Source organism: Anopheles maculipalpis, chromosome 3RL, assembly GCF_943734695.1.
Source record: "Anopheles maculipalpis chromosome 3RL, idAnoMacuDA_375_x, whole genome shotgun sequence".
NCBI lineage: Eukaryota > Metazoa > Arthropoda > Insecta > Diptera > Culicidae > Anopheles > Anopheles maculipalpis.
The window spans coordinates 8,471,357-8,485,176 of NC_064872.1; the positions used below are offsets into that span (position 1 = coordinate 8,471,357).

Below are 13,820 nucleotides of genomic sequence, written 5' to 3' on the forward strand. Positions count from 1 at the left end.
CCTCATTACCATTAACAATTGTTACAGGACGACAAATCGAGACCCAAGCTGTATGTGTGTAGCACATTCATCAGAGGGACCTGATTTTTGATGCCCGTGTACACAGGGACCTTGAACATCGCTCATTCGCTCCAGAAACAAGGAATTCCTGTTCCTGGTTTTTCCTCGATGGTTTGGTAGTACAAAACCAAACAGATTGGAATAGGAAGAACATGATAAAATAACAACAACATCCAACACCTAACCAAGTCCTCAGTAAACTCGTTTAGGAAGTTTCAGGTCCTACAGATTTTGTGCAAAATCCAACAACATTAATCGCACAAGGATTGCGCATTGTCATAAGTTACACACGTATGATGTATGTGCTTCCGATCCTAGCCTTTAGATATCTCTCTGCGCTCGGAAAATGTTTTATTTATAGTTATCAGCTCTTGTTCGCAAGTTGTGATCATCCAAAAACCACCCTGCAGAACACCTTCCGGACACAAGTCCGGAAGACCGGATGGAACCTAGCAAATGCATCAGATTGGATTAAAAAAAGGGGTTCCCGAAAAACACAATCTCCGGGATGGGCCAACCGAAACCAATGTTTACCTGTGGTTCGGTGATCCTAATATATTCCTGGAGTAGGGATGCTGCTACAAGGACGCGTTCGGTGCGTCCCCCTTTCGAATAATTAATCTGCATGACAAGGCACCTTGTGTCATCTAGATTTTTTTTTTTTTGGGTTATTGTGTGAGTTGCTCTCGATGACAATAATACAAGGATTGGAAGAGAGCACTCCAACGAAAAAAAAAGAGGACACACTCATCCTGTTGCAAACGGTCACATGAGCGGCAACTGTTGCACAAGGATTTCATTGCAGCAGCAGGAAGTGAAAAAGTTGCTCCACAACTTCCCGTAAAGCACACGGCACCAGGATGTGATGATGATAATTTATGTAACGGTCAGGTAGCCCAGGTTGTCCCAAGGATGATGAGCGATTAGGAAGGATATACTGGGCAACGGGTGCGTACGAAGATAAAAAAGAGTCTAAAAACCTTGCATAGAAATAAGCAGCAAAAAAAAAAAAACACCCAACATGGGAAGAGGTAAAAGTTTTTGATTAATTTATGATAATTTCATGGAATGTTAGGCAAAGTTTTAACGGTTATTTATCTACTTCAAAAACGTGATCCGAACTAGGAATCGTGGGAAACGAATTTCCTTAGAGAATGATGCCTTTCACTTACGGCAAGATATGATGAAGACGGCAACTTTGAATGTGTTTTCATCCTTCATATTTTGAGCAATATTCTTAGTTTCTATTACATACAGTAAGTACAGAACTATTAAATGAATTTCTAAGAATATTTCGGAAGTTTGTTTGAACTTTGACTTTGCTTATCTCGCAAGATATTTCCAAGAAAGTCTTTTCTAAGGATAATTGTGTGTAAACTCTCCACAAACTTTCCTATCATCCTCTTCTATCTGACTGCGCGGAATACTCATGATCCAATCGTAGAAAAACGGTACGGCCATATAAACACCGGGATTGTGTGGCCTACCGCAACCTCGTCCGAAGAAAACAATACCGGCAAGCTTTCCATCCACCACGAGCGGACCACCCGAATCACCCTGGCAACTATCCACCTTACCTTCCCTAAACCCGGCACAAATCATCTGTGGCTCCATCAGGTCGGGATAAGCTTGCACGCATAAGCTCGCCGGCAACAACTCGATCGTGGCCGCTTTCAACGGGAAATCGAACCCATTTTCATGTGACGTACCAAATCCCGATATGGTGGCCGGTTTGCCCGGGACAAGCGCATCCGTCGTGTGCAACAGCTTAAGACACTGCACCTGCTCGTCGAATATTAAGGTGTCGGGCAACTGCAACAACGCCACATCGTAGAGAGCTCCTTCGAATAGCTCGGCAGGCACAAAGATCTCTTTGACTGGTATCTTTACGCCCTCCAGTGGATTGTCCGTACCGACGACGATGCTGTAGCTGGTTGGTTCGAGATCCTGCACGCAGTGATACGACGTAAGAATCCAACGTGGTCCTATGACGGTTCCACCGCACGTTAAGCGATCCCGATGAAACAGCGCTGCTTGGTACGGAACGTCTTCGATGTGCACCTTAGAACCCCCGACGATCATGTTGGAATCGTCGGTATCGTCCGCCGCGGTAGCGCCACTCCATGCCAGCGCTGCCAGCAACGCAGCAAGTTGAAGAAATTTTAGCAATGTGCACATTTTACGATGAAAAGGAACAACTGAATGTTAGCAAGCGAACGAAAAGGTGTGTAATATAGGATTTTGAATTTGTTCTAGAACTGATGTTATGTGGTTTCAGTGCAGAAAACCAGAAACTGTAGCCAATCGGAACATGGTAAACAAGAGGTGTGTTCTAAACAAGGTATACCTTCATATCTAATGGTTCATGACTTGGTAAAGAAGTGCGATAAGTTCCATTCCTTCATAACAACTAACTGATAAGGTTTCAGCTTAATAAGTGTCTTGTGTAGCTTATGGTATGAGAAGTGCTGTTAAGGGCAGAATTAAACATTCGTCGTATTTATCAATTTCTTTTTTCGGCAAATAATATCGCCTATTGGGGCGGGTCGGTAGTAGAGTCGACAGCGGCACCGATCTTCACACGACTGAACCGGTGGCCCTTCCCCCATAATCAAGACTGAGTATCCAACTGCGTGGTATATCTGCAAGTATAGTAGACGATTAGACGGCCGGAGTTTTCTTTGAGATCTTTAAGTCAATAAAAAGTAGCATTAAGGCTTCAAAATTTTAGGCTTTTTTAAAGCAGCAGTGAAAACAGTTAATGAAAACAGTTGAATCGTTAGAATCGAAATTATAAAGAAAAATGTAATATGAAATATTTAAAAAAAACTATGCTTCATATTTCAGATCAATCATCTAAATAAAGCAGAAATGATGCCTGGATTTGGCTGTCAAATGGGTTAGCAAACGATAAATTTTGTTTTCTATTTAGATTGGCTCAATATTTCTGGATCGATTGGGCAGTTCCAGTTCCTATTTTGAAGCGTAGTTGATGTGTTCTTTATTGTTTTGGTTTTACTGGTACTCAATCATTTTATACATTCTGCGATAATTTTCATATCATAGTGCTGGAGATTGTTTTTTGTTGGCTTTTTCTGTATGAAATTCATTCAAAACGCCGCGAACAACATTTCCGACTCATTACACCGAATTCGTTCTATTAAAAACTCGTATTTTTGAACTACCTAAACAACCCCAACATCTAATATTTTCACGATGTCTACAGTTTTACTCCCTGTGTTGGTCATAAATTAAACACAACTCTTTTTTTCCCCCAAAAGCACCATTCATGTATCGCTACACGAACATGAAAAACAATACACATACGCCCCTAGGGTCAATGTAGCCAATGTTGCAGTGGAACTCCTTCTTCGATTGAATCGCTTTTCGGGCTGTTTTTGAGTGTAGTGTCGTAGGGTGACCCTTTACGTCAGTTTTCCGTTCCGATCACAACCGATCGACAAACTACTCGTCATAAAAATCTCATGTTAATGTAGCTATTTTGTACCGTCCCTTGGGGAGTCATATCCCCACCGGGAGATGGCGCGTTTCGTCCTCCAGCACGAGCACCCCAGCTTGGAGAAGAAATAAAATGTTACTTTTTATTTGCTATTTTTCTCAGAAATAAATATTAACGCCCTCGACCTTTTCCGATGTAAAAGGGTGAGGCTGCCTGGTTAGCCAACCCGCTACCATCGCTCATCTTGGCTGACGCCAGCGAAGATCTTTTTCCAATCATAAATGGTGTGGAAGCTGAAGGAAGAGAGATCCTTTAGCACGTGCTAAGATCAAGTAAGGCTGTTGTATATTGGATAATTTGCTGGCACGCGATACCGTCTGGAGATAAGTCGAGGATGCGAGAAACACCCCCGAAGAAGGAGAATATTTTTTGGAACACCTTTCGCACCTTGTTTTTACTGTGGTGCATTCTACCTGTGTGAGTTATCTTGGTTTTGGGTTTTACAACAAGTTTATCTTAATTTGGTGCGTACTGCTGACTAAACGGAACCTCATTAAAGGTACCGTTGGATGGAGAGCCTTTTTGGAAACCCCGTTGATTCGCAGGCGCCAACTTTAGCAATGGATGTCTATGTTGGTTCTAGTTAAGGTCCTGACACTCCTCTTGCGTCTTTCTAACACTCTCACATTAGCAACGGCTGCAGTAGAACCTCATCTTGGTATCCCATACACAGGTAGCTAAGAGGAAAAGTCGTACAAATTACGTGCCTAATATCATCGACCCAGTTTCGGGACTCGGGACACAATTATGCAACGTCATTCTGTGAACCCTTGAATCCCATGATTTACATACATCCCGAACTAATCAATCCTTCAGAAGCATCAAATCATCCCTTCTACCTTCTTGCTCGGAAGATCTCCCCAGGACCTCTCTCGGTTCATTAAGAACTTTCCTAAGGGAGCGGTTCAGCAGGTTCAGTGGATCAACGAGCAAGCTACCACACCGGATTATGCATGAAATTTGGGTCATCTTCATCAACGGCAACCTTTCACCGAAGGAAAAGACACAAACACAAACAGGTCGCAGAGATACCCTTTCGTCCTGCCGAACACTGTCGTGACGTTTGCGCATTATTCGCGGTGCGTGACAGTTTTCGACGTCATCATCATAATCATCATTATGCAGCACATCACTCCACCGGATGATGACTCATGTGCTGTTGTGATTTATGATCGTGATGATGTCGTCACGCTCAGATCGAGTGAAGATGTTGACGGATCTTGAGGAAAACCGTGAGAATGTAGTGCCGTCTGGACATTAGCTCAAAACTACAGAACTGAGAACGAACGCTCCCAGGAGACCTGCACAACCGTAGACGGTTGCACTAATTGGAGTTCTTACGAGACATTACGAAACGATCTTCAACTACCGTTCACATGATACACACAAGCCTGCTGGTCACAGACTAGACAAACAGTTTTCGCCGTCATCAACGTAAACAATTGCCAACAATTGGAAACTGCAACACTCCCGAAGCCGACGCCAGGGAAGATAAATTGTGCTGCATTATTTATTCTAACACTTTGCCCAATAGCGCTGCAATAGTAAGCTTGGGAGGTGTATCTTACAATTTTGTTGGACAATTTTCAAGCCCATTACCAACACTCTGGACCCCGACCGGACCCGTCGACTGTTGTGAAATGCTTCATAATTCACCAACCGTTGGGTAAATGGTTGGTCCGGGAGAATGGCACCATGGGTAAGGAAAATCCGGTGGTCTCTCTGTTTTTGTGGTTTCGCTGAAGTGTGAGCATGAGTTATGGATTTAGAAAGGAATATTTGATCGTTCTTGCAGTAGTCCCACTGCCCTAATCGAATCCTTAATCCCGAAAAAACGGTACAGTAGCGGTGTTATTTAGACCACGATTAAATAATTAGACACTCTCGTACACATTGGAGCACGTGAGCGTGGTTGTTTTGGTAAAACTCGATCAGTACCCACAAACCACCCTTTCCTACACGTTTTAGACGCCATCGATCGATCAAAACGATAGCACTTGCGTCGTTACAACGAGCAGGGTTGGGCAACTGTGGATGTCGTTCGTACCGTACTTACCGCACTGACGCCCTAATGGAAAACAATAAACTTCACACGCGAAATCGTACGGATCGCGCGGGTTTGGTAATTAATTTTCGCATAGAACTCCAGGCGCACGGTGAGCACGGTCGGCGGCGCCAGCCCACATTGACACGGGATGGTAAGTCGTGACTGTGGGCTTTCGTCGGGCGGTGATCGTGCACAACGCGCGCGCGTCTGTGGTTAACCGAACTGCCAACACCCGGCAGCTCATTTGACATGTGCACGTGCAGTTTTAATGAGATGATAAGATCGCATTTACTAGTTCTTTGCTGAGTGTGGTTCATTTTTAAAGATCTGTGGCGCATCTTTTAGATGTGTTGATGTGTTATCGATGATTTGCTGAGGTTTTTTTCAATTGGGCATGCCATGAGGACGTGATCAAGCCTGAGCTGGTTAAGGAGAAGAAGAATATTCCGGCGTCTAAGATCACAAATTCCCTCTCTACTTAGAGTCACTACCTCCGCTGCCAACGAGCGTTGTATGCTGAACAAGGAAAAAATGTGTAAAATTAGATACTTTAATTTTGAACACAAGAACTTGAACTGTTAAATTCAAATAAAAAACATCACAACTGCCTCCCATATATATTCTCGATCGGAGAAAAACACACACCTCAAACCATAACCATGACGCAAAAGCTTACCACTGTCGATTTAATATCATACATGCGAACAATAGCCATAATGTGCTACACACGGGCAAAGACCAACGATTCCGAGACGTTCAGGCTAGTCCCTTCTAGGCAAGAAAAGTGCCGCCGAACGCGTTCGTGTGTGTGTGTCTGTGTGTAAGCAGAAGCCGCAGCTGTCCATACAGCTTCGATATCATCCGTGATCCTTTCTTTCAGGATCACCACCCGTACAAAACCATCGACACCGGGCTGGATGCATCGTGTTGGCTCGCGTGCGCGCGCTCTCGCAGGTCGTTCCTTACCGGTCGTTGGCCGTTGTTGCCTTCTTTCTTGCCGTCACAATCGGTACTAGTATTGTTTTCTCGTTCCGTGCAGCATCTTCGCTGGACCGTGCATTAGCTGAAGAAAAGCGGAGGGATCGAATGAAAAGGCAAGGTGACGAAGAAAAGGATGCGTGACGAAGAGGAAACCACCCTCCGGAGGGCAGATGTTTCCGAGAGCCGTCGTGATTTTTCAGCTTTTAATAAATAAATGAGCTTGCTATAAAAATACGTACGTGCACGTGCAATGTGTAATCGAAGGAGGGACAGCTGAATGGAAGGAGGTGATCCCTTTTGAACTTGGCAAACCTGGATCGATTTGACATCCTTTGCTGCAGGTTGATGCAGGCCCACAGATCGACTTTAGGCATGAAGCAGAAGAGCGAAGCATTCATGTCGCTTACTGTTTACGATGATCGGCGGTGAAAAAGGATCCTCCTACCAATGTTCTTTCCATTCTTCTCGAACACCTTTTTTTTTTTGCTGTGTGGGTTTTATGATCCGAGTTCTGAAATCGAAGATGCAATTCTAGGCCGACTGATCCATTCGCTTTCTTAAAGGGATCTTTTGTAGTTTTGGGTACACAAGGTCCCCTCTATCTTGCGCGTGCTGTATCTGTTTGCTCAAGGCAATGTTATTTCATGTTTTCCTAGAATATGTTTGATATTGCATCTTCAGCAACTGGACAGTAGAAGCTGAAGCTTCTGTCAACGCGTTCCGGGATGCGTTTATTGAATGGGGAAAAAGGACATCAATCAAAGCACAGACTCTGAAGGAAATTCTAGACGATGACCAGCGCGGTCCATTGTGCGGAACAGGCTTGTCAATTTGTACACCTTTATGACACGCGATACACGCGTTGTCCGAAAGCCAGTAACGTGGCGAGTAACAGTGACGTGTGGCAAGTCTTAAATTCCTATAAAATTGTGACGGCTTAGCCCGTCGTCGGCTTGACAATTTGTTGTTTTAATGCGTTGGTCCCCTCCACTTCAATTTCAACACATCCGGCTTGGTTTGTCAATTCAGGCGGCTTCTTACTAAACTGTTATCGATTGTTTTCCCATTATGCTGGATGGATGCGTAGAAATTCGAGGAAAACCTACGCAGCAGTAGTACTTGTGGAGTTTAAACGTCCAAAAAAAGCCGGAGTCAGGAAGAAAATCTTCTACGTGGTTGCGGCCCTTTAGACCAAGAGCAAGTCGTTTATGAAACCGGAACCGCTAAGCTATTACGAGCGGGAGTATAAATCTCGGTGCCTTTAATATATGACTGCTGCGAGCGTTTAATAGTTGTTGACGCCGCTATTAAAATAGAAAATTGTTTTTTAAATATGAAACCATCAGGATTTCCCTATCTCGCGTCTTCGTAACGGAAGCGAACCCGGAGGGCAGAGATCGGCAGAGTATGGATGAAATTTATCGATGCATTTCCGCACTCATGAGGGAGAAGAAGGAAGAGATCTCCCTTTTTTTTTTTTTTGTTCCTCAACCGAAGATGCTGGACTCTCCAGTACGTCGATCTCGTTGCGCGACACGCAAAAGCAAGTAACGCGAGCCTGAAACAATACACCACTCTTTGGACACGTGTGCATGTCAGCAATGCGGCAGAGATTAACATGTCCGCATAGAGTCGAACCTGCGTGCCTGGAAACTGCTTTGACAGGGCAAAATTTCTGTGCTCTCTCCTACTCCCGCCATTTCCAACCTACAGAACCTCACCTCACAAGGCTCATAAAGTAATTTGAGAGGAAGATCGATCGTCACCCATCGAGTGATCGAGTGATATAAAAATAAATAAACACTCAAACGCCACCCTCGTACGAACGCATCAAACGCGTGCACCGAGAGGATGAAAATATACATGTTAAGACCTGGGTGACGTTCGGCTGACAGCACTACTTCCCCCAAACGGTTTGATGCACGGCTGATGAGCGGCCCCAGATCGTCGTGAAAAATTGTCCCAACAAAAAAAGAAGAGGCAACCAACTTCCTACGGCGTTGAAGAGCGCCCTGATCTTGCACAAGATCATCGGAGGTGATCTCGCGTGGAAGAATTTATCTCACCACCGAACCGTGCACATGCCTTCGGGAAGTGAAGTGGAGTTTAAAATATGGACGACACCACGTCACAGGGCGCCTTCATAATCTGATCGTATTAAAAGGTTATAAACAAACATCACTTTCTACGATATACGGCAATGAGTGCAATTGCTTTCTCGCTTCTTGCTCGCTGCCCGAGGGTTCTTTCGGCTTCAGGGATGGCATGGCCTTAAGATTCTACACAACACCCCCACATGACAAAGTTTTTTGGGGGACATAGAGAAAGAGAGAGCGAGTGACGGTGATAAATGTTTACGATAGTGGAGGCTAATTTACACCTTGGAAGACGTCGTAAGCAGGAGAGTGAAAACCATGTGAAAATTAATTGTTCCATCGCCACTAGCGTGATTGAGCCGTGATTTTTCTGGGTGCTTGTGCTCCCTCCGACGGAGAGTTTTTCTTTTTGGTGTTAATTTATTTTAATTTTATCGGACAAATGTCTGTTTAGATTGTGGGCAATGGTTTGTTGGGCTGTGTTGAACAGACTGAAGCACCCAGACTGCTATTGGGCTCAATTGTTGTGGGAAAACTGTTAAGAAATGGGAGGATCTCCTGGTGAGAAATGATTGTTCATTTTTAATCATAAACAATCCGTGTGAACTCCTGGAGTTGATGGGATATATGAGGAATGATGTAAACCAAGATGGATTTGATGGGCAATATTTATCTCAATATGGCTTTACACCAAACAATATGTCATTCAACGACAGTCTGAAATAAGATTTCAATACCTTACTGTCAATGGATTGGAAGCTTGGACTCGATACTGCACTAAGGACTGTGAGAAATTGAAGATATTCTAGAATTCTTCTACGACAATACACAATAACTTCAGAGCAAGTAAAAGTTCCAGAGCAGAATTTTGCCCGTGAACCTAGAGTTGCTCTCAAGAATCGCATAACCCTTCATTGATACTGTTTTGCGTCCTTTTCTGATTCAATAAGCATTGTTTATAAGTGTTTCTTTTGTGGTTTATTGAAGTACTGTCGATTGGAAGCCAAAATGTTTGAAGATTTAAGGACACAGATATAGATTTATCACTATGCCGTTCGATAAGGTAGGGAAGCCTGTCAAGGGTAAAACAATTCTCAAACATACAAACGTTCTCAAAAAATTACAGTTTTGCGATATTGAATGACCAACTTGAGAAGGATTCATGTCCAGTGTATTGTTCAAGAGTTTTGTTATCTTGTAGCCACAAATTGTGATATCAGAGAAAGAAACGAAGTAAAGTAAAGATTACTTTTCTTTTCGAAATTCGCGATTTTATGTCTTCTCACATCTGTTATAATATTTATTCAATTCAATAAGCACACCGTCTTGCAACGCGAACATTTAGCACCTTTCGGCACCTTGACACGTGTTGTGCACTTTAAGATAAATAACTTTACTGAAGTTGTCAATATCGTAAAGCTCCCTCCAGACGCCATCGCCTGAATGTAATCAAATCACCATACAACACCGACTCTGCACATGCTCAAACCGGCAAACATTGTAATATTGTGCAGTTGCAGCGAACCTTCCATTCGGTGGACAAATAAAATGGTGTTCCAATATTGAAACAGCTTGAATGCGGATCGTCCCACATCGCTCGATTTCATTTCGTCAATCAGGTACGTACATCCCATCAGGTTCACGCAGGTGAAGGTACACACTGGGCCAATCGGCCGCGCTGAAATTCAATCCCATCGTCGATCGCATTCCATTCGCACAAAGGTAGTCATCTCCCCCGGGATTTTTCAGGACCGGAAGTTTAATTACTAATTTAACTCTCCACCCCTTTCGGAAACGTAAACCATCGTTCGGTTCGTAATAATATGGTACACGTCCCAGGTCCTTTTCATTGCAGTCTGGACGATGGAAAAGATTGAAAAGCCAGTGGTCTAGCATTAATTATTACCCGTCGGTCTACGCTGAATAAGCGAAATATGCGAAGCGGAAGCAACAAACCCCTAACAAGCGGAGCATTAGACGACACCGTCTACCGGTAGCTCTATTGTGCTGAAGCCTTCATGCTTACAGCGACCCGCACGATAATTGATCCTGACGAGCTGAGTATGGCAAGATGGCAAGATGAAAGCGAAAAAATCATAAGTCACTGATACTGATCACAGCTCCACCCGTCACTGGCGAACTACGCAACGGAGCGAACTCTAGGTAAGTCACTTCACGTCAGTACGTCCAAGTTTTAACCCCAAAATCTTTTCTTCATTCATCAACAAAGTTAGACGAGCAAGTACCTCACGAATGCTGCAGGAATGCATTGCATCTTACATTTGCTCTGGAGGGAACGCTACAGAACCCCAAAAATGGCTGTCTAGCAGCCGGTCGTTTCTTGATATTTTCTTGCAAACAATACACCAGGTCCTTTCTTTTGCGTCTCCGGCAGCGCACAGAAGCTTATGCCCAACCTGCATTCTAACCTTGCCGGTGCATTTGGATTTCAGTTTTTTTGCACTTTAAACTATCTCTCTCTCTCTCTCTCTCTCTCTCTCTCTCTATCTCCCGCTGAGTTCTTCACCCACTCTACAACAATAGTTTGTACGAGCTTCGTTAGCACACATTCAAAGCTTGAAGCTTGATGAGACGGTACGCCTGGATGCAGTGGATCGAAACGGCGCGATGAAGTCAGGCTTCAGGATCGTTTGGACAGCTGCTGCTGCCACGCACAACTTCGATTCGATATGACGATTTGTGTATGTGTGTTTACGAACAGTGAAAACTAGAATAAGCACAGATTTCTCTGTGTCCTGTGCGGAATCCTCGGTCTGGTATCTGGTAAAGATCATATGCTTTTCGAAGCATCTCAAACCGAGCCAAAAAGCAAATGAAAGAGAACGTCTCGGCCACAACAAAAGGTATCTTGTGTGTCATTTTCCTTTTTTTTTTTTTGTATGTGCGAAGGTGTGTGCGGCAGCATAAAATCAGTAGCACGCGCCTGATGCACATGTGCATATTTGTAAAGGAATCGGAAAAGTAGAGCAAAAAATGGTCTGCTCTGCTTCCTTTCGTAATTTCTGTAATTTGCTTTCGTGCAGACGGTAATGTTGAGCGGATGATGAATGAGACTTCCCGCCTTTTAGACGCAAGGTGTTCCTGATACACCGTGACAGTACACTTGACAACAAATTAACATTTCATAGCCAATGAGCTTTGTGCAATAAATTTGGAGAGAGATTTTATTGCTTTGGAACTATTAGTAATAGCACATTGCTAAGAATTTCTAACCAAACCAAACCAACAATATTTATTAAATTAATTAACGATAATTTATCAAATAAATTGAGAAATTGGTACAAACAGACAAACATTTTCATTTCGATAATTATTTATTTATTTATAATTAATTATGACGGTCCAGTGCCTTATTGTCAACACCGCTTGTGTTGAATAAAATTTATAATCATATTGATAAGGCATTTCCTCCTTATTCTTTGCCTTCTTGAGCAAAAAATCTACTTCTTCCCAATTCTTCTTTAACTATCGTTTTCATCGTATTTTTGATTGTATTTTTCATAAAACTTCAGCTTTAAGTCTTTACGCATAAAAGCTTTTAAAAAATAAGCCATGGTAGACAACAAAATATAATGAAAATAAAAACAAATTCGACGAACGAATTAAAAAAATATAAATTAGGAAAAACTGAAAAAGGTGAGCAAAAATCCCAACAGAGCCGCCAGCAAAATGTGCCATGAAAAGAATTTGGCCAAATAACAACATAATGCGAAACATCATTCACACATCTTACAATCCCCGTACAAGTCAATTCATTATCTTAAATGCTAAAACATCCCGCAGACGCTGCTTGCGTGATGCCCCAAAATTAGCATAATTTCAACTTGTTAGCTCACTGTCGAATCCTTCACCAACTCGATGTCCGATGTTTCCCTTGCGTAAGGCGTGCGGAATAAGCACACACGCACACGCACGCCAACAACGTTTTAAAAAGTGCACCAAAATGACCAACTGTAACGTGAAAAATGCACCTCACGTTCGCAGCTTGTTAATGTTTGTTTTCTTTCCGCCGGTGCGATCTCCAGTGGAAAGGCACGGTGCAACAAAACATTGTGTTCCTTCGGTGTTCCATCGGTGCATCAATAATCTCGCTGGATGGCAATTTTGGGGGTGGGATGGCTGTTTTTTTGGCTGTAATAAATATCCATTTATAAAATTTAATTGATTCGTGTAAATTATACACGAATTTTGACATTCCGAGGCATTGTAGAGCCTCCGACGAGGCACGCAAAAAAGGGGAGTAATGAAGCAACTGACAGGAGTATTTATCACTTGCCGTAGCATTCTTTTCCCTTTTTAGTGTGTTCCCGCGTATTCCCGCGTGTGCACGAGGACAGGTTTTTCAATTCACGATTCTCGCGCGCAAACCGTTAGCCGAAAAAAGCTTCCACATTGCCCGAACCGGAACGCGCCTCACTAAAACTGTGCTGACCTTAACAATCGGGCCACCAAAGCCAGCCGATCCCTTATCGAGACAAAATACAAAAGGGTGGAAGCAAAAAAACACACACACGCATGTACACGGCACGGCGATAAGATTGAGTGAGTGTGACGCAATTTATTTCACATTATCCTTAATCCTTGCGCACCGAGGATGCGCCGCCTTGGGCTTCCTGATTCGACGGTTCGGGCCCAACATCACCGCATCGTAATGTGGTGCCGGCCACAATCGTAATCGGTGTCGGAGACAGCAGCGGGGAAAACCTGCTTTCGTGCTTGGACACCCGGCTCCGACCACATCGGTGTCCACGGTACGGGAACGCCAGCACCCAAGCAGCAATGATTTTATTGTGTGTACGTACATATATTAAGGACCTGCGTTTTCGATGTCCACTTTATTTTATTTTCCCTGCTAGCATAACGCTCACCGGCGTGTCTTGTTTAACGTTGTGCGACCTGTTTTGAAAAGAACCTGCTTTCCAGCTCCAAGAAGGACCAGAACTTGAAGTTTCTTTTGGCACACAGAAAAAAAAGAAGTTGTTTTGGGCTGCTACGAATTAAATCGAAACCATCGGTTGTCTTCGTTCTCGGGTGTGTGTGTGTCATCTAACGAAAATTTATTTTTAATATTTATTAATGGTGTTATAATGACGCC

The 13,820-nt window shown here is 43.4% G+C and overlaps 2 protein-coding genes across 2 annotated transcripts in view; both read right to left on the reverse strand.

The window, feature by feature from the left end:
* Positions 1-13,820, reverse strand: part of LOC126565072 (beta-1,4-galactosyltransferase 2) — a 183,869-nt gene that overhangs the window by 96,000 nt on the left and 74,049 nt on the right. The window lies entirely within an intron of this gene.
* LOC126560367 (trypsin 3A1-like) lies at positions 1,417-2,238 on the reverse strand. The gene has a single exon (XM_050216328.1). It carries the CDS (start codon positions 2,236-2,238, stop codon positions 1,417-1,419), a length of 822 nt encoding a protein of 273 aa, XP_050072285.1.